This window comes from Equus caballus, chromosome 14 (assembly GCF_041296265.1).
Source record: "Equus caballus isolate H_3958 breed thoroughbred chromosome 14, TB-T2T, whole genome shotgun sequence".
In the NCBI taxonomy this organism is placed as follows: domain Eukaryota; kingdom Metazoa; phylum Chordata; class Mammalia; order Perissodactyla; family Equidae; genus Equus; species Equus caballus.
The window spans coordinates 35,300,588-35,324,733 of NC_091697.1; the positions used below are offsets into that span (position 1 = coordinate 35,300,588).

At 40.7% G+C, this 24,146-nt stretch overlaps 1 protein-coding gene across 3 annotated transcripts in view; it reads right to left on the bottom strand.

Moving 5' to 3' along the window:
• Positions 1–23,411, bottom strand: part of TTC1 (tetratricopeptide repeat domain 1) — a 47,534-nt gene extending 24,123 nt beyond the window's left edge. The window contains exons 1-2 of one of the 3 annotated variants that reach the window (XM_001503474.6): positions 22,368–23,411; positions 20,963–21,327 (exon numbers count right to left, since the gene is read on the bottom strand). In XM_001503474.6, the coding sequence (XP_001503524.2) occupies positions 20,963–21,295 (333 nt within the window). In that variant the 5' untranslated portion in view covers positions 21,296–21,327; positions 22,368–23,411. Of the gene's footprint in view, positions 1–20,962; positions 21,328–21,707; positions 22,113–22,367 lie in introns of those variants that run through there. The other 2 variants (XM_070232986.1, XM_070232987.1) reach the window with 2 other exon arrangements.
• Between the last annotated feature and the right edge of the window lie 735 nt (positions 23,412–24,146).

The following is a 24,146-nucleotide window of genomic DNA, read 5'->3' on the forward strand; positions in this document are numbered from 1 at the left end:
GCAGCTGCTGCCTGCCACCATTTTTTTGTTTTTTTTGATAAGGACGATTGACCCTGAGCTGACATCTGTTGCCAATCTTCCTCTACTTTTGAACATGGGACGCTGCCACAGCATGGGTTGATGAGCGGTGTGTAGCTCTACGCAGAGGATCTGAATCAGTGAACCCCAGGCCACTGAAGCCAAGTGTGCGCACTTAACCACTATGCCACAGGGCTTGGCCCCTGCATGCCACCTTTCGACAGCACTTTTTTCTTTTTTTAAAGCACAGAATCTCGAAAAATCCCCTTCTTCATTCTTGAAGCTTCTGACTAAATAAAAACTTCAAAGGGAGGAAATACAGTTAGCAGGGTATTTCATGCATAGGAGAAGCCTGGAGCCTAAACAATTATACACCAAGATTAGGAACCAAAGTAAAATATTTTCTCTCTGAAGAGGATTTGCAAATATGCTGTTGAGACCAGGGTGCTTCCCAAACACCCTATTATTATCCTCTGGATGAAAGAGAGCACTTGATGAATCTCAATAAAGAAACGAAAAGGTAGGTATAAATTTAATCTAATACTTATGGTATCTACTAAGTGTTAGACGTACAGCAGATACAATAACAATTCATTTTAAGATATAACTTATCTGAAGGAGAGTTATTCGTTTTTTTTTTTTTTTTTAAAGATTTTCATTTTTCCTTTTTCTCCCCAAAGCCCCCTGGTACATAGTTGTGTATTTTTAGTTGTGGGTCCTTCTAGTTGTGGCATGTGGGATGCCGCCTCAGCGTGGCCTGATGAGTGGTGCCACGTCCTCGCCCAGGATCCGAACCGGCGAAACCCTGGGCCGCCGCAGCAGAGCGTGCGTGGTGGTGATGGGTATCAAAATATAAGAATGTGGCCACGTTTACTTAGTACTACCCAGAAGGGAGGTCCTTGGATCATAATGTTCTCTATCGTATTGGTTAGGATTTTTGGATGCAAGCAAACAGACTGTCTATTTTAGGCAAAAAATTTTAGAAGGGCAGATTTACTGGAAAGATACCGGGGGCTCACGGAATCACTCAGAGGCCTAAAATATGGACTTAGAAAACAGGCAGGACTCAAGGCAGCTTTGTTAAGTCAAGAAGCAAGAAAGCATTAAGTGTCTTTTAGTGGAAGAGTCTGGACGAGACAGGGCTGTAATAGCAAATAAATCCTAACCATTCCCTTTTCCTTGCCCAGATCCAGATTCAAAGCCTTGGTCGGAAGCATCCAATGAGCCAAGCATAGGTCATATGCATCAGCTGTCAGAGAATGGAGGGAGGGACATGGGGTACTGCCACTCAACAAGATTACAACACGGGAGAATTCCTCCAAATAGGAAGGGGGGTTTGGATGCTGGAAGCTAAGCAAAGTCCCTAACAAATCCAGTTAAAAGTTGTTTCAGCTCTGAATAGCCAAAGCAACCCTGAGAAAGAACAAAGCTGGAGGCATCACGCTCCATGATTTCAAGCTATTTTACAAAGCTTAGTAATTAAAACAGTATGGTATTGGCATAAAAACAGACAAATAGATCAATGGAGCAGAATAGAGAGCCCAGAAATAAACCCACACATATATGGTCAATTAATTTACAACAAAGGAGCCAAGACTATACAATGGGGAAAGGACAGTCTCTTCAATAAATGGTGTTGGGAAAACTGGACAGCCACGCACAAAAGAATGAAACTAGACCACTATCTTACACCACACACAAAAATTAACTCAAAATGGATTAAAGACTTGAACATGAGACCTGAAACAAAACTCCCAGAAAAAAACGTAGGCAGTAAGCTCCTTAACATAGGTCTTGGTGATAATTTTCTGAATCTGACACTAAAAGCAAAGGCAATAAAAGCAAAAATAAACAAGTGGGACTACATCAAATTAAAAAGTTTCTGTACAGCAAAAGAAAACATCAACAAAATGAAAATACTGAATTGGAGAAAGTATTTGCAGACCATAGACCCAATAAGGGGTTAATATCCAAAATATATAAAGAATTCAAACTACTTAATAGCAAAAAAACCAAAACCAAAACCAAACAAACAAAAATCCAATCAGATTAAAAAGCAGGCAGAAGATCTGAATAGATATTTTTCCAAAGAAGACACACAGATGGCCAACCGGTACATGAAAAGGTGTTTAAAAGCATTAATCATCAGGGAAATGCAAATCAAAACTACAATGAGATATCGCCTCATACTTGTTAGAATGGCTGTTATAAAAAAGACAAGAACTAACAAGTTTTGGCGAGGATGTGGAGATAAGGGAGCTCTTGTTGCACTGTTGGTAGGAATGTAAACTGGTGCAGCCACTATGGAAAACTTTATGGAGGTTCCTGAAAAAGTTAAAAATAGAACCAGTATATGATCCAGCAATTCCACTTCTGGGAATTTATCTGAAGAAAATGAAAACACTAACTCAAAAAGATATATGCATCCCCATGGTCTCTGCAGCATTACTTACAATAGCCAAGATAGGAAACAATGTAAGTGTCCACTGATGGATGAATGGATAAGGAAACACACACACCCACACACACACAAACAGGGGAATATTATTTAGCCATAAAAAAAGAATGAAATCTTGCCATTGTGACAACACAGAGGGACACTGAGGGCATTAAGCTAAGGGAAATATGTCAGAGAAAGACAGACACCGAGTAATCTCTCTTATGTGTGGAATCTTAAAAAAAAACCCCAAAAAACAGAAACAAAAAACCATACTCACACATAGAACAGATCGGTGGTTGCCAGAGGCAGGGGGTAGAGGGTAAGATAAAAGAGTGAAGGGGGTATTAAAAAAATAAATAAAATTATAAAACAACTTGAATTAAGGTAAAATTAAAACCCTATAAATATTAGTGAATTAATTCAATCAATTTTAAATTCACACACACACACCATGCATCACTGGCCAATAAAGTTCTAGCAGTGAAATGAAAAGTTGGTTTCACATTAGAAAATATATTAATGCACGGTAGCCTGTTAATAAGTTAAAAGAGAAAATTATATGATCATATGAATAAATGCACCACAGGTCTTAAAGGTCTTTAATATATTAAAAAGAAGTTATTTCAAAAACAAAAATTCTTTAGAGAAAGGCAGCACATTAAGTTACTAGAATTTAATGCCCATCCTTTAAGAATTTTCAACCTCCTCTGTGTTAGCTCCAATTTTAAGCTACTTTCTGATGTATACTCGGCTCTCCAGTGCCAACTCATCACGAATGTTCTATGAACACAGATGAATCACACAGGCTCTTGTGAAGAAAGAGAGAGAGAGAGAGAGAGAGAGAGAGAGGGGGAGAGGGGGAGAGGGAGAGAGGGGGAGAGGGGGAGAGGGGGAGAGGGGGAGAGGGAGAGAGGGAGAGAGGGAGAGAGGGAGACGGAGAGAGAGAGAGAGAAAGTGTGAGTGAGAGAGTGTGTGTGTGTGTGTGTGTGTGTTAGGAATTTACCCATTCTTTGGTAAATCTAGAACATTAAGATCCCAATGGGCAAAGAAATCCAAGATACACCCAGAAGGAGTTACTGATAAGGCCCAACCTGAGCAGCCAGCCCGAGAAAAGCTCACGATGTCTTTACAACTAGGACTAAAAGTTGCACTGGTACAGAGAAGTGCTCCAGAACATAATTCTACGGCCAATTATTCTGAGGAAGGCATTTTATTTTTTGGCTGATAAATCACAACTCAGTAACTCATTAAGCAATAAAACTGGAAAAGAGCCACTGCTTCCACAGACTGTGTAAACTGAGGATTAACGCAATTATCATTATCCTGCTGAACATCTCCTTGGAAACAGCTAAAAATAGCACTTTGAGGAGAAAGCTGCACTACCTCCCAGCTGTGCCAACAGACTCACTTGATCCCAGTACAAAGACCAGGGTTTATTCTGCTGCCGGAACACACTCTTTCTCCAAAGGATGGCACGTGTACTGTGTTAGGTCACTGGAATCCAAGGACAGATGATATCGTGCATGTGTCTTACTTAGCATGCTAAGTGCCAAGTACATTCACACATAAAGCAGCTGGTAATACTGATATTCTGCAGCACCAGGTGCAAAGCTTTCCAGGTTCTGGGCTAATGTGGTTAAGAGCCCTCTCACATGCCTCCACAATGCCTTTGAACACATTCCAGAGAGGCGTCACAGGGAATCATCTGCTCCAGAATGATATTTCCGTAAGAACAGGAACCAAAGAAATTTTACAGGCCTCTTTACTCAGTACTCCTCCCCATCACTGAAAACTCAGGCGGAAATAGTCACATTATTCTGCACGGTAAATCATCACAGGAACTGCCAAGGAAAATCCCAAAGAGACAATGCCCTTGACAAATGGAGTTTATTTCAACAGTTATTACCACAACTGCAAACTTTTCAGCCTGGTATTCAAAGTTCAACATAACCTATACCAGTATAGCATTTCATTGCTTAAAATCTGTTGTCACACACATTAGCTCATTTGCTTTTCAAGACAATTCTGAGAGGTGGGCATGGAGGTATTTAATGACCACTTTTACAGCTAAGAAAATCAGAGTTCAGAAGTCTCTTATTTACACTACATCAAATTTCTAACCTACTCAACCCTATCTCCCATTACTACCAACACAAATGCTCTCTCCTAGACAGTCTGAGCTCTTTATTGTCTCTCAAAACTCAGCATGCTTATTCTCCATTCTCACCTTGGAATGCCCTTCTTTCTCTTCCATATCCTCCTCCCAACTACCTAAACCAAATTTTCCTGTTTTCAAAGTCTAGCACAAAGCATATCTCCACCCCAGGGCCACCTTTCACTTCTTTCCCCACACGATCTTCCTTTGAATACAGACTGTACATAATGCCTCTAACTTGGGAAGTCAATTCTGCCTCACAGGTTAATTAAAAAAAAATAAGATAATAAAAGCATTGCAAAAAATCAGGAAAGTTACTTACTGCTTAAATGGTTTCATGGGTTGTGGAGCTGCCTTTAGACTGGGCAGAGGGGCCCCTGTCAAGGCCCTCTTCTGACCCCACCCTTCCTCCTGTGGGGCCGGCTTAGACCGTACTCCAGGATTTCCTCCCTAAGTCTCCCTAGTCCACTTCCAGGATCTGCACGGGCCTTTGCCTGGGTCTGTCCCCCTAAGGGCGGACTTTCCTGCAGGTGTACATTATATTCCAGGTGCAATAGTTTATACTCTGCCTGCCCCAGACCTGGAATCAGCCATTTCTCCAAGGAATCCTGGGTCCTTTCAGTGGACAATGGTATTTAGAAACAAAGATCTGGGTGCTAGTATGTTCACTGTTACTAGGGAGCCACTGCTTTTAGGCCCCCCCAGTGAAGAACAACAGGAAATACATCTTAAAAAAACAAAATAATCATCTCACGAGTCAAGGAACACATACAAGTGAAATCTTGTATATATTCATACAAGGGCACACCACAGGATTCTTCCTCACCTTTTCCACAGTGAAAACTCTGGTTTCCCACAACAGCAATATATTTACTCATTTGCTCTATCCTACAATAAACAAAAAAGTTTCAAAATTACTATACGAATATCACTATCTATAAAGAACCTACTATGTAGAGTTCAAGATTTCACTGCCGTTCTTTCAGACTTTAGAGTCTATCCTATTAAGGGTTTACAGCCAGAGTGCTGTGTCCAAAGTTACTGGAAATATTTTCTCTATGTAACCAATTTGATACAGTTACATTAATTTGTGTCTGTTTGCAATTCATTTTAAGGCCTGATTTTTTCCTCATCCTTTCTGATTTAACTTTAATATCTGAATGTATAAAATATTTCCACAGTTCAAAACTCAATATTAGATGGAACTTCTGATGTAGTGAAGTGAGGAGGCTGCCAAATCCTCTAACCTAAAAGCAACCATAAAACTGGATAAAATAATAATAAACCACCATTTCAGTGTTCTGGGAATTGACCAAAGGCTTACAAAAAAGTGAGTAACATTTATTCATGAAAAACTACTGAACTTTAGGAAATAGGCATGGAAAACTGTGGCGTACTTGCTAAGGACTGCTCCCCTTCTTCCTCCCATCATTTGACTTGGTAGTTCTAACAGAGCAAGGTAGGCTGTGAATAACCAGCCGTTTCACTGCTGGAGGAGGCTGCCCTGATTCAGAGCAGAAGGCAGAATAATCCACGCCCAGTGGTGTTAGCAATAAGTAGCAAGCAAACGGGGAAGGTCAGAGGCTCAACTAATCTAGGGTTGCAGTTCTAGTTGTGCAAACAAGGGATCCAGGGACCAGACAGAAACGTAACAAAAGATATAAGAGACAGTCACAGAGGTGCTTGATAAGCTCTTCAAATATCCCTGGCTGACTGGAGATGGTGTACATGCTTGGGAACGGTGGAGAGGGCCACAGCTATTCACAAATCCTCACCCAGTCAGGAGGTTCTGCACATGTAGACACAAGAGGGTCCAGCTGGGGCAGACTTGAAAACTGCCTAAACTTGGAATACACTTCTAAACCCACACACGGATCCACCGACAGCAGGTGAAAGCCTTATTGGTTTGAAGTGTCTGAACATAATCTCTGACCAGTTATTGGCTGACCACTAAGTCATGCAGAAACAGGAGCAACCCCAAGTAAGCCTGACTTAAAAATAAAAACAATACTCAACTGAGCAGAGCCATCAGTGGCCACATACTCCAAGGGAAATGCATCACACAGCTTAAGTCAAGATAAATTACTAAACAAATAAGTAGACAGACAAAAGAGCAACAACATAATAACTGGCAGGGAAGAGAAGAGGTCAGAATCCAGAGTTGCTACAATATTACTTAAAATGTCCAATTTCAACAAAAAATTATAAGAGATGCAGAGACAGGAAAGTTTGACCCACAAGTCAGCGGGAAAAAGCAGTCAATAGAAACATCTGAGTATTCACAGATGTTAGATCTAGCAAAGACTTGAAAGCAGCTATAAACAAAAATGTTGGGCTGGCCTGTGGTGCAGCGGTTAAGTGCACACGTTCCACTTCTCAGCGGCCCGGGGTTCGCCGGTTCAGATCCCGAGTGCAGACATGGCACTGCTTGGCAAAAGCCATGCTGTGGTAGGCATCCCACATATAAAGTAGAGGAAGATGGGTATAGATGTTAGCTCAGGGCCAGTCTTCCTCAGCAAAAAGAGGATTGGCAGTCGTTAGCTCAGGGCTAATCTTCCTCAAAAAAAAAAAAAAAATTCAAAGAACTAAAGGAAATTGTGTTTAAAGACTTAAATGAGAGTACAATGACAATGATTTTAAAAACTTGAAAAGTTCAATAACTAAAACAAAAAATTCATAGAGGCTCAACAGCAGATTTGAATTGGCATGAGAAATAAACAAAGTTAGAGCAGAGACATCCAATCTGAAGAACTGAGAGCAGAAAAAAGATGGAAAAATGAACAGAGCCCTAACAATATATGTGATAGGAGTCCCAGAGGAAGAGAAGAGAGAAAGAACAGAACAGTATTTGAAGAAACAAAGGCTAAAAACTTCTAAATTCTGATGAAAAATGTTAATCTAAAGATCTAAGCTTCGTGAACTCCAAGTACACAGATCTATATCTAGAGACAAGAGAGTCAAGCTGTTGAAAAGCAAAGACAAAGAGAAAATCTGAAAGCAACAAGAAAAAAAAACCTTGTCAGTAATAGGAGAACAACAAAACTATTAAGATCTGATTTCTCACCAGAAACAATGGAGACTAGAGGCAGTGTGACGACATATTCAAAACGGTGAAAGAAAAAAACTGTCAACCAAGAATTAGATATTTAGCAAAATCATACCTCAAAATGAAGGCAAAATGAAGATGTTTACAGATAAAGACAGAAATTACCGCTACCAAACCTGCCTTACAAGACATACTAAAGGAAATCCTTTGGACTGAAAGGAAATGATACCAGGTGATAACTCAAATCTACATGAAGAAATGAAAAGCATTAGAAATGGTAAATACAGGGGCCGGCCCGGTGGCGCAGCGGTTAAGTTCGCACGTTCCGATTCTCGGCGGCCCGAGGTTCGCTGGTTCTGCTTGGCAGCCATGCTGTGGTAGGCGTCCCACGTATAAACTAGAGGAAGATGGGCACGGATGTTAGCTCAGAGCCAGACTTCCTCAGCAAAAAGAGGAGGACTGGCAGTAGTTAGCTGAGGGCTAATCTTCCTCAAAAAAAAAAAAAAAAAAAGAAAGAAATGGTAAATACAAAAAAAGCTCTATAAATATATTATTTTCTCTCTTCTCTTGATTTCTTTAAAAGACAAAGATTATATAAGATGGCAATTATGACATTATATGGTTGGGTTTGCAACACATATTGATATAATGAATATGACAATGGGGGCACAAAAGAGGGGAGAGGAAATGAAGCTATATTGCAGCAAACTTTCTATCTTTTACTGGAATTATATAGTATTAAACTAAAATAGATTGTAATAAGATGAATACTGCAATCCATACAGCAACCACTAAGGAAATTAAGTTAAGAAATAGTTAAAAAATTAGAAATATTAAAATAGCACACATTTGTTAGATCAAAAAAATGATCTAACACAGAAGAAGGCAGTAAAAGTTAGAAACAGGAATAAAAAAAGATACGAGAGACATGTAGAAGACAAAATGGCTGATGTAAATTCAACCATATCAATAAGCACATTAAATGTGAATGGACTAAACATCCCAATCAAACAGCAGAGGTTGTCAGACTGGATTTAAGAAGATCCATCCATATGCTGTCTACAAGACACACTCTAGATTCAAAGACACAAATAGGCTGAACGTAAAAAGATGAAAAAATATATGCTATGCAAACAATAACCATAAGAGAGGAGAGTGGTGGTCTTAGTTCAGGCTGTTATCACAAAAAGTACATAAACTGGGTGTCCTATAACCAACAAACATTCATTTCTCACAGTTCTGGAAGCAAGTAAGTCCAAGATCAAGGTGAAAGCAGATTCAGCATCACCTGGTGGAAACCTGATTCCCAGTTCATAGGGATCTTCTAGCTATAACCTCACATGGGAGAATGGTCAAGGGAGCTCTCTTCAGTCTTTGATCAGGGCACTAATCCCACTCATGAGGGCTCCACCTTCATGACCTAATCACTTCCCAAAAGTTTCGTCTTTTACTATCACCACACTGGGAGTTAGTTTCCAAGATATAAATTTTGGGGGGACAAAAACATTCAGACTACAGCAGTGCCTATAGTAATATCAGACAAAATAGGCTTTAAAACAATAAATACTCCTAGAGACAAAAAAAAAAGGATACTTCATGATGATAAAAACATCAATAAATCAAAAAAATGTTATAAATGAATATGCATCTAACAGCAGTTATATAATAAAGAAAAAAATGACAGAATCCAAAGGATTAGACAATCCAACATCAATTATTAGAGATTTCAATATCTCACTACATCAGAAATTGACAGAATCAGAAATAAACATGGAGAAACATACACAAGACGAAGCACAGCTCAACACGTTGTAAAACTTATATCCACATACCTACCACTCAGATGAAGTAAGAAAGAGAACAAATTGCCAGAATCTCAAAAGCTTCCCATGTGCTCCCTCCAAATTCTTAATCCCTACCTTTCACCCCCGACCCCACATCCTCAGCCAAACATTCAATTGGTTCTTCATAAATTAACTTGAAGGATAATTTATGGATAATTGACTGAGGTTAGCATATTTCCAAAAATTACAGAATTCATTTATGCCTGCCACCTTGGGGGAAATGTGTCCAAAATGACTTTTAAGAAATCTTAGAGGTTCCAGATCCCTAGGTATTTTTTGGTCTACAGTCATGGTGAATTTTGACTTAACAGCTATAACTAACACTTTCTGATTGCTTTTATGTGCTAGTCATTTTTTTTCCCTGCTTTTTTCTTCCCAAATCCCCCCAGTACATAGTTGTATATTTTTGTTGTGGGTCCTTCTAGCTGTGGCATGTGGGATCCCGTCTCAGCATGGCCTGATGAGAGGTGCCATGTCCTCGCGTAGGATCCAAACCAGCAAAACCCTTGGGCCACCAGAGCAGAGCACGTGAACTTAACTCCTCAGTGACAGGGCCGGTCCCTGTGCTAGTCATTTAATCCTTACAGTGACTTTCTGATATAGGTACTATCATTATCTCACTTTACACCAAGATAAATGACAGAACTAGGAAAGATCTGTCTAACCTTCCAAGCTTTTAACCACAAGACTGTACTGTCTTCCACAGGTGTGGAAATAAGGAATTCTTTGCAAGAAGAAGTAATTGAGTAAGGCACAGAAAATGCTGTAAAAAGGTAAGCACAGAGCTAACATGTTCCATAGGCCTAAAGAAAAAGTAATTTTTAATTCCCTTGCTATCAAGAATTAGGGCACTTGAAAAAAGGATGACACTGCTCCAGAACATGTCATGCAGTTCCAGAGATCTGATCTATAGTCATTTTGAGACCTATGTTAAAAATAAACCTCTGCTTCACTGAATCCAGGGCTTGAACCACAGGTCTTAGGTTTTTCTTCTATAGTTAATCCAAGGTCATTTTCCACTGACTTAGCAAAACAGATTCCTTGCAGACGGACCAATTCAATTTGCAAGTGTTTAAAATCTATTCTTTGCCCTCACAAACACCGAGATCCTCAGATCTTTTATTTTATTCTATTTTCCAGGGAATATTTTCTTGGATCACAGGGTAACATAATTTCACATGACATGGGAACTATACTGTTTTTTTAAAAGATTGGCCCTGAGCTAACATCTATTGCCAATCTTTTTTCTCCTTTTTCTCCTTCTTCCCAAAGCCCCCCCAGTACATAGTTGTATATTCTAGTTGCGGGTCCTTCTGGTTGTGCCATATGCCTCAGCATGGCCTGATGAGCTGTGCCATGTCTGCGCCCCCAGGATCTGAACTGGCAAAATCCTGCGCCGCCACGCCGCCAAAGCAGAGCATGTGAACTTAAGCACTCGGCCATGGAGCCTGCCCTATACTTTCTTAAAGATGAAAGAACTTCGAAATATATCATAGAAAACCATCTCAACAGCACGTTTCTATACTTCTTAAACTAATCAATTGTCCAGTTATTTTAAAATTTTATCACCATGCAGATCTTCGAAAGGTGGTCTAATCTGCATCTAAATGAGGTGGTTTTGATAAATGATGCCACCATAAGCTTAACTTAGGTTTTAAATGATAATCTGACAAACAGGTCAAGGTGAGCATTTGGAAAAGGATACAAACTTGGTCTTAGCTGATATTAAAATTTAGCTAGATCACTGAGGCAAAAATGGACTTAAAAAAAATGGTGCTGGGACAACTTGGTAGTCATTTGGAAAGAGATAAAATTAGATCTATATGTCACACCATACACAAGAATAAATTCTAAGTGGACTGGAGATCTAAAAGTAAAAGTGAAACCATAAAAGTACTAGAAGAAAGCATAGTGAATTCTACTTGAACCTCAGTGTGAGGAAAGGCCTCCTGTGACTCAAAATCCTAGCAAACTCCAGCTGATCCGACTTTAAATCTTGGTGTAACCTGGCAAAAGTGTCAGAAGGTGCTCCTCTATCGCCTTATTAACCATAAAACAACCACTCTCCACCCGAGACCCTCTCAGTGCAGTGGCTGACGAGGAGTATTCCTTATATTTTACGTCAGCAAATACAACATAACACACTTGACTTGGAGCTTACAAGTGTAAATCCCTTCTATCATCGTTAAATGATAAAAACCTGCATTAATACTCTCTCAATTAAATAATCCTGCAGTGAGCACATGTTTAACAGACAGAGAGAAAACCAAGAGATTCACACCAGCAAGTGAATTTCCTTACTGCAAATCTATCAGCAGCTTTGTAATTTGCCACAAAATAAAACTTGGCATAGGGGCCAGCCCAGTGGCGCAGCGGTTAAGTTCACATGTTCTGCTTCTCAGTGGCCCTGGGTTTGCTGGTTTGGATCCCAGGTGTGGACATGGCACCGCTTGGCACGCCATGCTGTGGTAGGCGTCCCACATATAAAGTAGAGGAAGATGGGCCCCGATGTTAGTGCAGGGCCAGTCTTCCTCAGCAAAAAGAGGAGGATTGGCAGCAGTTAGCTCAGGGGTAATCTTCCTCAAAAAAAAAAAAAAAATTGGCATAAAGTTTGAAGTGAAGCACAGCACTCAGAGATCAATCACAGCTCCATAAAAAGGAAAGTGAAAAAAAGTGACATACATGCTACAGGGCTGGAAAACACAGGCAGACGCAGTCTTTCTACTTCAGTCCTATCTAGGTGGGATGAGAAAACTACACAGGGGAAGGGCTAGGCACCCCAGTCCTACAAATTATTCTGAACCGAGTTCTTTACCACTAAAAAGGAAACAAAAGTTTCAGTTTTGTTTTCTTTGCAAGCAGACATCATTTGCTTTTTTAAGAAGCCCTCCAGGGAGGCTGGAGGGAGGATTTCTGGACTTCAGCTGTAGTTAGAACCTGACTCTCGTTAAGTCTAACCCTTAGGAGGAAAGATGACTGATCTTATGGAATTAATCTTGGAAATATTTCCTTGCTTTTTAATTCAGAAACTTCTATTTCCCAAACTCAATTTAATAGAAATAAACTTCCTTATTTCTGTACTGCTTAAATTCTGCCCAACAAGTCTTTTTCAGACCTTACGCACATCCTGTTAGTAAAAGAAATGAGGGTAAAAGAAAACATCTCTTCTGATGTTTGGATGCAGGCAGTATGCTGGCTAGGTCAATGCTCCCTGTTTTCGGAGAGTGAAAGATGACATGAGTGGAGCCACATGAAAATAGAGCTGGAGCAGCCATTTCAGAGGAACTGCCTTGCACGTCTCCTGTTTTCTCTATCTTCTAAACTGGACCAAACCACCAACATTCCAAGAAGTCAGTAAGGACAAGAGTATTCTGTTTGTAAGGACTGATGAAATCAGACTTTGCTGGTGACTGAATCACTAAGCAATCAATGAAGTACAAGCCTAGCCTTTTGCCCTAAGACCGAATCTCAAGCCAATCTAGGAAGTATAAACCTAGCCTTACCTCATCTAGCACCAATGAACTCTTGTTTAATACAACTCACCTCATCCTCCTTTCTCCCCATGGAAACCCTGAGCCCCTCTCCAGTAATTGGGACACTATTTGGGTTTCTACCTGAATCTGTGTTCCCTGAATTGCAATTCTTTGATTCCCCAAATAAACGCCTCACTGCCTCTCACCTGGGCTCTTTATTTTTAGGTTAACAGAAGCTTGGTCATCCGTGTCAATCTGGCTCTCTGTCTCCCAAAGTGTGGCCACAGTTCTATCAATATCAACATGAACCGGGAAGCTTGTTAGCAGAGCAGATTCCTGGGGGGTACCACACAAGTCTGTAGTATCAGACACTTCTCAGGGCTTTGCATGGTTAGTAAGTTTCCTGTGATTCCCACGCACAATAAAGTTCGTGCATCACTGACCTACACAGAGTGATCTTCGTTAATGAACACAGGAAACACTGAATGCCACTTTAGTATCCCACTAACTTCAGTAATAAGGGTTGAGTCAACAACCCTTATTTCCCGTTTAAACTCAGGATCAGAAACCTAAGGTCCCTTCCTGTTCTTAAATTCTAGGATTTTATTTAATCACTTGTCAACAGCATTCATTAAACCCAATACTGGTAAACTCTAAGAAATTAAATATGGCAAGTGCCCATTAGAAATGAAATAAAAGGTAAATGACAAAGCAGAAAGGGTTTTCTCATGAGGTTAACAGAATACGCAGCCACTATAGAAAAGTTACTGAAAGGGGCTGGCCTGGTGGCACAGCAGTTAAGTGTGCATGGTCCGCTTCAGCGGCCTGGGGTTCGTCGGTTCAGATCCCCAGTGCGGACATGGCACTGCTTGGCAAGCCATGCTGTGGTAGGCATCCCACACATAAAGTAGAGGAAGATGGGCATGGATGTTAGCGCACGGCCAGTCTTCCTCAGCAAAAAGAGGATTGGCAGCAGATGTTAGTTCAGGGCTAATCTTCCTCAAAAAAAAGAAAGAAAGAAAAGTTACTGAAAACTTTCTGGCTGCAACAAAGAGAATTTCCCTGTAAACATGCCCACTGTTACAACAACATTGATAAGATTATGAAAATAATGCAATGAGGTAGTAGAAACATGGAAATCGAAAGGATTAAGTAATGTGGGATTTAGGAAAAATGAGAGAGATGGGAAAAGGACTGATATAGAACTTGTGTTATAAACCTATACTTCAATAATGGTTCCTGGTTAAAGATAAAACAGCCTTAAAGGAAAGAACAATCTTTATGTTTTCAGAGTCTAAGGAAAATGTTTTAAAATCCAAGAAACCATGTGCTCTGAGTCAATGTCCACCAAGCACAAGACTCTCGTATCCCTTACTTAAATGTATGTATGTATGTATCTATTTGTAAATGAATACCACGCACACAAAACTGGCAACCAGGGAGCAAACCCATCAAAACGACCAGATCTGCATTTTGGCTTACAAATAATAAAACCCTTTCACTTGTGGGCAAGAATTTAATCACCAGAGCCCTGACAATTCAAAGTTCCTCCATCTTCTCTGTATCTGTAAAGGGCATCACCAGCCACCCAGTAGCTGAAGCCAAGGAATCAGGCTAATTTCTCACTCCAGTCTCCAAAGTGAATCCACCAGTATGTTTTGTCTACTCTACCTCCAAATGTATCTTGAAATCATTTGCTTCTCTTCACTTGATCCACAGTTCAAGCTACTATCATCTTTGCCCGGGTTACTGCATTAGGCCCTAATTGGTCTCAATGTTCCACCCATGTCCCCGACTTTCATTCTCTGCACAACCACCAGAATGCTTTTTTGTGTGTGTTTGAGGAAGATTGGCCCTGAGCTAACATCTGTTGTCAATCTCCCTCTTTTTTTTCCCTCTCCCCAAAGCCCCAGTACGTATTTCCGTATCTTAGCTGTAAGTCCTTCTAGTTCTTTTGCGTGGGATGCCACCACAGCATGGTTGATGAGTGGGTGCTAGGTCTGTGCCCAGGATCCAAGCTGGCGAACCCTAGGCCACCAGAGCAGAACGTGAGACCTTAACTGCTATGCCACCGGGCTGGGCCCCAGAATACTCTTTAATAAAATATAAATAATTTCCATCTCTCCTCTGGCTTAAAATTACCCATCTGTTTCCCAATGTGCTTGGAATTTCTTATTGAAAACTTCAAATTTCTTACCATGGCTCACAAAGTGTTCCATTACTGGAGCCTCACTTATTTCCTCACTCCACTGTCTTCCTTAATCACTATGCTCCAACTACTGGCCCTTCCATTCCTTGCATGCCAAGAGTACACCAAGTTTGTAACTGTCTTAGGGCATTTATACTAACTGGCCCCCTTGTATGCAACACTTCCCTCTCAGATTGGCACACATTTGACTTCTTTTTCCCTCCAACTCTGCTGAAATGCCACCTCCCCAGAGAAGCCTTTCCTGACCATTCAATATAAAGTAGTCCTCCTCATCCTTCCAACCCCCATCCCTTCATCACTTCCTCTTAGCATTTTCTTCCATACCTCCCAACTAGAATATACCTGTAAGAGAAGAGAAACCTTCTGTCTTGTTTACCACTGTCTCCCTAAGGGCCTCAAACAAGGCCCGGCATGTGGAAGAAATGCAAATATCTCTTGAATAAATGAATGAGATAAAATCTCTCTAACTTTTAAGAACAATTACTGGCTCTCATGACAGAGAAGCATACTATTTATTCAACATCTATTTAATGAAGGAAGACTACGCGCAAGGTCCCATGACAGTGGTCCTCCAGCTTTACTGTGTGTAAGAATTACCCAGAGAATTTATACACGAGGCCTAAAAACTCCACTGTGACAAGCAGCCCATGAAAGGTGATTCTCTTACAGGATCAACATCACTACAATGCAGTATATTCTACAGGTCCCAATACTATACGCATCCTTGTATCAAAATATTACTATAGCAGTAATTACTACAGCAGTAATTCTCATCTGCTGCCAGGTCCGTCCCTCACCTCAGCTGAGCCTTTGAGAATCACTTATTTGCGTCGCGGATCTAGTACATCTCAAATGTTAGCTAAAACCCCATTCCTTTCGGTAGTCGTGTCTCACGGAAGTCTTCACAAATAGTTAAGATTTGCTGCTGAAACACACACACACAAATGCAGTGCTTTCCTTAAGAGATTTTGCCTATTTTTACCAAATCTTAACTGCCTTCCTCCTCCATTACTCTTGATTTATGAGCTCTGCAGAAAACTGGCACTCCACTTCAGCCTGGATTGTCTTCTCAGCCACAGGGCAAGTCAAGTCAGCTTGAATAACAGATTTAGCTAGTGATTTTGATTCTGCCCGAAGAGAAACATTTAGCAATACATAGGTCCTAGGATAGCACTTCTTTCCCAAATCCTCAAAGGTCAGCTTTATGTGCTTTTTTGGGGGCAAAAAGTCTATACTGGTTGTAAAGAATCATATTTATATTCTCAAAGTGGAATAACATTTTTTGTAGTTGACTATAAATGTAATCCATGCTTACCATAAAAAAAAAAAGCAAACATTACAAAATTATGTTAAATATAAATGAGAATTCCCCAATAATCACACCCCTCAAAGCCACTCACTTTTCATAATTTGGTGTATATCCTTTCAAACTTTTATGTATAAACAGATTTTTATACAGGTTTTTAACTTAAAAGGAATCATCACTGACTGTTCTATAACCTGCTGTAAGGGGAAAACACCTCCTGTGTGTCTCCTCTATTCTCAGAACCCACACTGAACAGTTCTGTGACCAGAGGTGTGCAAGTTTCTCCCAGACCAAGCAACTCCAGCTCTACAGCGGACACGAGCTGGTATTCTACAATTTAACTTAATTCTGACACTATCTACCTGGAGATGGCGTCAGATCCCAGAGGTTAAAGGCTCAGTCCCACACGACTGACCCCAGCCCCACTTCGAATGCCAACTCCAAGTCCAGGCTGTCACCTCTGCTTTTGATCCATTGGCTCTACATTGGAGATTCCCACAACCTTCTCCTCACGTTCAATTAATTTGCTAGAGAGGCTCATAGAACTCAGGAAAATAGTTTACTGGTTTATTATAAAGTATATAACTCAAAACAGTCAGATGGAAGCGATGCATAGAGCAAGGTACATGGAAAGGAGCACGGAGCTTCCAAGCCCTCTGTGTGTGTCAGCCTCCTAGGGCCTCCAAGTGTTCACCAACTCAGAAGCTCTGTGAACCCCACCCTTTTGGGTTTTTATGGAGGCCTTATTACGTAAGCATGATTGATTAAATCATTGGTCATTAGTGATGAACTCAATCTCCAGCCCCTCTTCCCCGCCTAGAGCTGGAAGTGGGATGGGGCTGAAAGCTCCAAACTCTGACAACCAGACCTCATCCTTACCAGCTTTCCACAAGTCACCTCATTAACATGACCTCAGGTGTGGCTGAAAAGGGTTTGTTACGAATAACAAAACACACTTTTATCTCCTATCACTTAGTAAATTCAGAGTGTTAAGAATTCTATGCCAGGAACTTGAGAAACACCAAATACACATTTCTTTTTTTTTCTCCCCAAAGCGGCCCCCCCCCCCCCCCCCCCCCCGCACCACATAGTTGTATATTCTTAGTTGTGGGTCCTTCTAGTTGTGGCACGTGGGACACCACCTCAGCATGGCTGATGAGCGGTGCCATGTCCACGCCCAGGATTTGAACCGACAAAACACTGGGCAGCCTGCAGCAGAGCGAGCAAACTTAACCACTTGGCCACAGGGTTGGCCCCCCAAATATACATTTCTTATTACAAATCATATTATCACACCTGCTTAATTCACTTAACATTACATCACAGGCATTCTTCCATGTCAATACTAATATTCACCTCTTTCTTTTTAATGATTGCACTGTACACTACTGCAAAAATATGCCAAAAATGTTTAAATTAATACCCTCTGTTGAACATTATTTCCAGTTTTCCAAAGTTATGAATGATGCTGCAACATATCTTTATATATACATCTGTGCATGTCTTGAGTAACCTCCTTAAAATAAAAGACTGGAAGAGAATCAGAGGTTTAAAGCTATGCTGTCCAATATGGTACTCCTAGCCACAGATGATTAAATTAACTAAAATTAAAAAATTCAGCTCCTCAGTTGTACTAGCCATATTTGCAATGTCCAACAGCCGGATGACTGTTAAAATGTGGTAGCAATGGCCAGTGACTACCGTATTGGACAGTGTAGATTTAGAACATTCCCTCATTGCAGAAGGTTCTATGGATAGCCCTGGTCTAAAGAAATGTTTATATAAAAATTTGATACCTGTATCCTATTGACATGATGGAGCAATTTAAACTCCCAATATTAGTACATAAGTACCTATGTCCCCTTCTTGTCAACATCAGATCAATGTTCTGATCTGATAGATAAGACATAATGTTTAATTTGCATCTAAAAATTATTAGTGAGGCTGAAAGTCTTTCACGTTTCTTTTGGTCATTTGTGTTTATTTATTTATTTATTTATTCATGCTGAGGAAAATACACCCTGAGCTAACATCTGTGCTAGTCTTCCTCTATTTTCTATGTGGGTTGCCGCCACAGCATAGCCACCAAGTAGTGTAGGTCGGTGCCTGGGAAGTGATCCCAAGCCACCAAAGCAGAGCATGCCAAATTTAACCACTAGGCCACGGGGCCGGCCCCTCTGTTTATTTTTTTGTTGTTGAATTATCTGAACTTTGTCTATTCTAAAAGAATCAAGTTTAAAGATATGCTGTTCCCAATGACCTATAAAGGCAAACTGTATGTGCAGAGAAGAGACATTTCTTCATCTGTTTTGCTGGTTTGCTAATAATTTCACAAAGATATTTATCAAAACAGCATAAAAATAGCTATTAACGTAGTACCACAATTAGCTAAAGGTAGCCTGCATTCTCATAGGTTGTTTCCTTACGGTGAAGTTAATGGTTTACATTATCTATAAAGCAACAATGGCTACCACTGCAGTATGTTATTTCTATGAGACATTGTTATAAATTTTCAAATTAACCTATGAAAACATATAGGTTGATTTACAAAATATAAAATAATTGAAAATGTTTATATTTTAAAAGTGATTATGTTCATATAAAAGTCTGGAACAGGAGGAAACCAACCTGTGGGATAGGAATCAGAAGAGTGGTTCCCTGGGTTGGTGGGGGTGGGGTAGAAGGAATGAGCATGAAGCACACAAAGGGAGTTTCTGGCATGATGAAAATGTTCTGTTCTTGATAGAGGCGTGAGTTACACAGGTGTGTACAGTTGTCAAAACTCACTGAACTGTACACATTAGAACTTAAACACTTCCAATGTCGATAAATTATATCTAATTTTTTAAAGGAAGGAAAAAAGTTTAAAACGTATTGTGCTATTTAGAATGTTCAATTTATAGGCAATAAAAATAATTATTTTAAATATTTATATAATGTAAAATGTGATTTCCTGGCCAGGAGACACAAAAAAAGTTTTACTAAATTGGGAATGAGGAGCAGAGTACGTAACACTTTGAACCAAACAGCTCAATTGTCAGACTGATGGCACTGTAGAAAATTCACTATGATGTCAGGGCGAAATATGTTAAGCTATCAGAAAAGCACTGCTAACATTTTAACATAGACGTTTAATCACTGTTTCTAAAAAGCCTGCACCAGTGATATGAAAGCTGAACCAAATGCTCACTTTCTGGAAAATCATCTCCCTAACGTTATCGAACAGTACTTGATTTAATTTTCTGAGCCATCTCTGCTGAGGTAGTTTATGAACTTGGCTCATTTCTGCCCTTTATTCTCCTCTTCTGGTGGCACACACGAGCACAAAAGCTAGCAAGTGCAAGTTAAAACCAAGAGATTTGATCCTGAAAATGCCTAAGCACAGACAAACAGAGGATGCTCCTCCCATCTCACACCACCTCCCCGCTCCCACTGTTACACTGCAGGTTTATTGTCTCAGCCCGTTACCAATCTATCACAATCTGTTCAGCGAGTGAGCTCCTCAGAGGCATAAGCTACAAACCTCACTCAAGTTCTCTGCAGACAAACAGATATTATGGTAGCTCTTCAGATGACCTTGCTTATGAGATCTGAAGGAAGGCTATGCGGAGGACACTAAGACTTCTGTCTCCAAAAGTGAAGGCTTGCCCAGTTAAGGATGTGGCCCAGCAGTAGAAAAGCAGAACACTGTTCATTTTATTAGCGTATCTGCTTTGCAGGAAGAGAGCTGTTTTTACTAAGTTCTTTATTATACTTTGGCTTTGGAATCAAACAGATCTGGATTTGAGAATCAGTTCTGCCACTTATTAGATGTTTGATCTTAAGCAAGTTACTTTCCCACCCTAAGCTCTGTTTTCTTATGGGGAACAGTTTATGTCCCATAGGTGTGTTAGATAAAATGAAAAGATTAAATGAAAACACAAGTAGCATTTTAAGCTCAGTGGCTGGCACATTATAGGTGCTTAACAAAGGACAGCTACTGTCATATATGATTCTGTTCCTGGAGAACGCTATGTAAATGATACAGGCCCCAGTCACTGCCCTCTGTAACCAAACCACCACCAGGATATTTTGCTAACAAAGGATTAACACAAACAGGCAGCATATTATAATTCTAACGTCTGAAAAAAAATGTTCATTACAGGAATTTCAGCAAACAACCATAGACAAAATCATTGAAAAAACGCTAACAGTTATGTATACACGTTAGAAAATAATTACACAAGATGAAGATAAGAACTCAAAGTTCACAGAACAAAATAGAAAATTCTTTGCTAAGCAGACACACTCAATGCTTCCCTGTCATGTTACTGACTTCTCTCAGATGCATTAGTGTTAAAGCAATAAGGACACAGGTGGGCAAGCTACTCTTTACTACAGATGAAGTGGTCTGTGATACAGTATCAGCCACACTTATTTACTTTAAAAAGCAGTTCATGTGACAGACCAGCAGAATAAATAAAATATTTACCTGTTTCTCTTCATCTGGCATGTTTTTTTCCAGTTCTACTAAATATTCTTCATCTAGTTCAGAGGCATTCACATCATCATCAGGTTTGTTCTCAGCCTTGTCCACTCCTGGCTCCTCCTCCTCAAATGAAGTGTTGGTGTCATGAAAGCACTCCTCTTCTTCCTGGTCCTCCTGGGGATGGGCCTCACCATCCTGGAGCAGGTGGCTCTGGGAATGGTGATCCTCAGGATTAGAAACCGAAGCGCTAGCACACTCTGCTTCCTGGGGATCTGTAACTTTCAGATCACTGAGCAGATCCTCTGGAATCCTAGAGTTTTCCGACTTCTCCCCCATGCTGAATCAGCGAGGGAGGTGAAGCTGAAGCTCTGGGAAAAGAGAAAACATGTTACTTAAGGGTGCTTATATTTAAAAAAAAAAAAAATTCTATCTGTCATACCTAAACAAACTTCTGCATCGAAGCCCAAAAGACACTCTAACTTCTTTTTATTGGAATTCATTATTAAAATAAAATAGGTTTATCATATGCCCATAAATAATGCATCATTTTAACTAACAGCCCTTTCAGAACTTCTTATAAGCGACAAAAGAGACCAATTTTTAATGTGACTCTTCCACTTTCTACTGCTCGCGTTTTGTCGGGGCAGCAAAAAACATGCAGAAGCTAAAACAATGCAAGAAAAACGAAGCTGCTCTAATCTTTATTCAGGATGAACAGCCAGGTCATAAAGAAGAAACTAGGGCCTGCCTTTCCAGTACCACCACACGAAGCTCAAGAATAAGTTTCTGGTGGAGATGAAAATGCAGGCCGTCCCAACACAGTGACCATCAACGCAGGGCCCACGTAGGTTACAGCGGAAGGAGAGCCCTGACGCAGGTGGTCCTAATCAGGAACTCCGCGGGGGTCAGAATGAGGGGCTAAAAGCGCGCTTCTCAACCCTGGCTGTACAACACAACACTCGGGACGCCTAGCAAGTACTGCTGCCCAGATCTTATCCTCCACAGATTCTGATTTACTGGCCTGGAGTCGGCCCAGGGCATCTGCATTTTTAAAAAGGCATCTTAGGTGATTCTAATCAGTCAATTGAGAACCACCGCTGCAGAAGCTGAGTCAGACGAGCAGCAGCCCCGCCCTTCTGGTCGCAGCAAAATCACGCCAACGACTCTTGTGTCGCGACAAGAGCCCGAACTCGCCCCAGCTCCTCCCAAGAAAACTTAAAAATACCAAGATCTTAATACGGAGATTTCGCTTCTACAGCAATGTTTTGTTTTCCCCGCGCCCAGATCTAGTAGAAGAACGCAGGAGTTTGAGGCCCAGGGTTAAGGAGGGCCACCCCGCTCTTGCCAAGAGTTTGTCCTCTAGCTGCGTCCCTCACCGCCAACGGGACAAACCCAGGTGGCTACTCACAGCTTCACGGCTCCTCTCGTCTTCACCTTTCTAGCCCGTGAGATCCTCTACTTCCGCTCGGTCAAGTGCACTTCCGTCGGCGCAGACTAATGGCGTCGCTGTTGGCGAAGCATCCTGGGAAATGTAGTGGAATCCTCAGGGAGGCAGGACATCGCTGTCGCTGTGTGACATCATTGTACTGAATGAAACTTGAGTGACGGTTGCCATCTTGGGTTACGGCGAGACTGCGTTACTCAGCACAGGAGAAAAAAGGAAAAGAGAAAGGCTGTTTCTATGGTGTTCCTTTTACTCCTTCACTCTGATCCCTCTCATGCTACCAACGTACAGGGGAATCCTGAAGCATCAACCTTGTCCAAAAATGGTACTCAAAGTGTATCTTTCAAGGAGTCCACCGCTATATCAAAATCGTTTTCATAATACTACTAAGCTGCTATTTGCCTTTTCCGTACTCCTTCTGTCATGAATGTACAGCGGAGTTTTCCAGAGGCTGTCATTCAATGCACTGAGTGCAGAAGGAGTTATAAGAATCTAACTGTCTTCTATTAAGCTAGAGAGTTGCACAACTGTGGAACAATGCCACACTTCTTATTTATATTTTTCGTTTTGGAAAATATAGTTATTATTTATAAAAAGATTATTTATCTTACCATATAATGGGTGTATTATTATCTTAAAGGAATTAATAAATAAATATTAAAAATTTTTCAGTTCTACTTTTTTTTTTTTTGAGGAAGATCAGCCCTGAGCTAACTACTACCAGTCCTCTTTTTTTGCTGAGGAAGCCTGGCCCTGCGCTAACATCCGTTCCCATCTTCCTCTACTTTACATGTGGGACGCCTGCCCCAGCATGGCTTGCCAAGCAGTGCCATGTCCGCACCTGGGATCCAAACCGGCGAACCCTGGGCCGCCCAAGCAGAGCATGCGAACTTAACGGCTGCGCCACCCGGCTGGCCCCAGTTCTACTTTCTAATACAGTAAATATTGATAGGTATGACTTGCATAAACAAAAGCTTTTTGTGGTCCTCAAAAATCTTTAAGAGTGTTAAGGGGTCCTGGAACCAAAAGCGAACTGTTGCCCTGTACATTAATTCAAGAAATGTTTATTGAATGTTTATCAACCCCAGACATTGCACTGGAAATACAGAATTCAGATATCCCGTAAGGTTGCCAGACAGGTGACCAGCAAGGACAGCAGAGTACTAGTTAATTTTCGGTAATTCACAGAACCTATTGCAGAGATAGCTAAGAAAGACTTTTTCAGAAAAGTTATCAAACTTGTTTTTTGAATTTTTGTCTGAATGACGTTATACCTACTGTTGTATTTTTGTGTAAGTCAAGAGCTTTCATATACTAAAAGTAACCATTAAAAATATATCAGAATTTTTTCCGGCTGGCCTGGTGGCGTAGCAGTTAAGTGCGCAGGTTCCGCTTCAGTGGCCCGGGGTTTGTCGATTTGGATCCCGGGTGCGGATGTGGCAGCGCTTGGCACTCCATGCTGTGGTTAGGCATCCCACATAGAAAGTAGAGGAAGATGGGCACGGATGTTAGCTCAGGGCCAGTCTTCCTCAGCAAAAAGAGGAGGACTGGCAGTAGTTAGCTCAGGGCTAATCTTCCTCAAAAAAAAAAAAAATCAGAATTTTTGAAACCCTTTAATATTTCTTAATTTTTTAAATACAGCAAGAACTTCAAAAATGTAAGTGGTTAGGCCTCTTATGACCTTTAACAAATCCTTTTAATTAAATTTCAGTGTAATAGAAAGGGTGTGAATTTTGAAGCAAA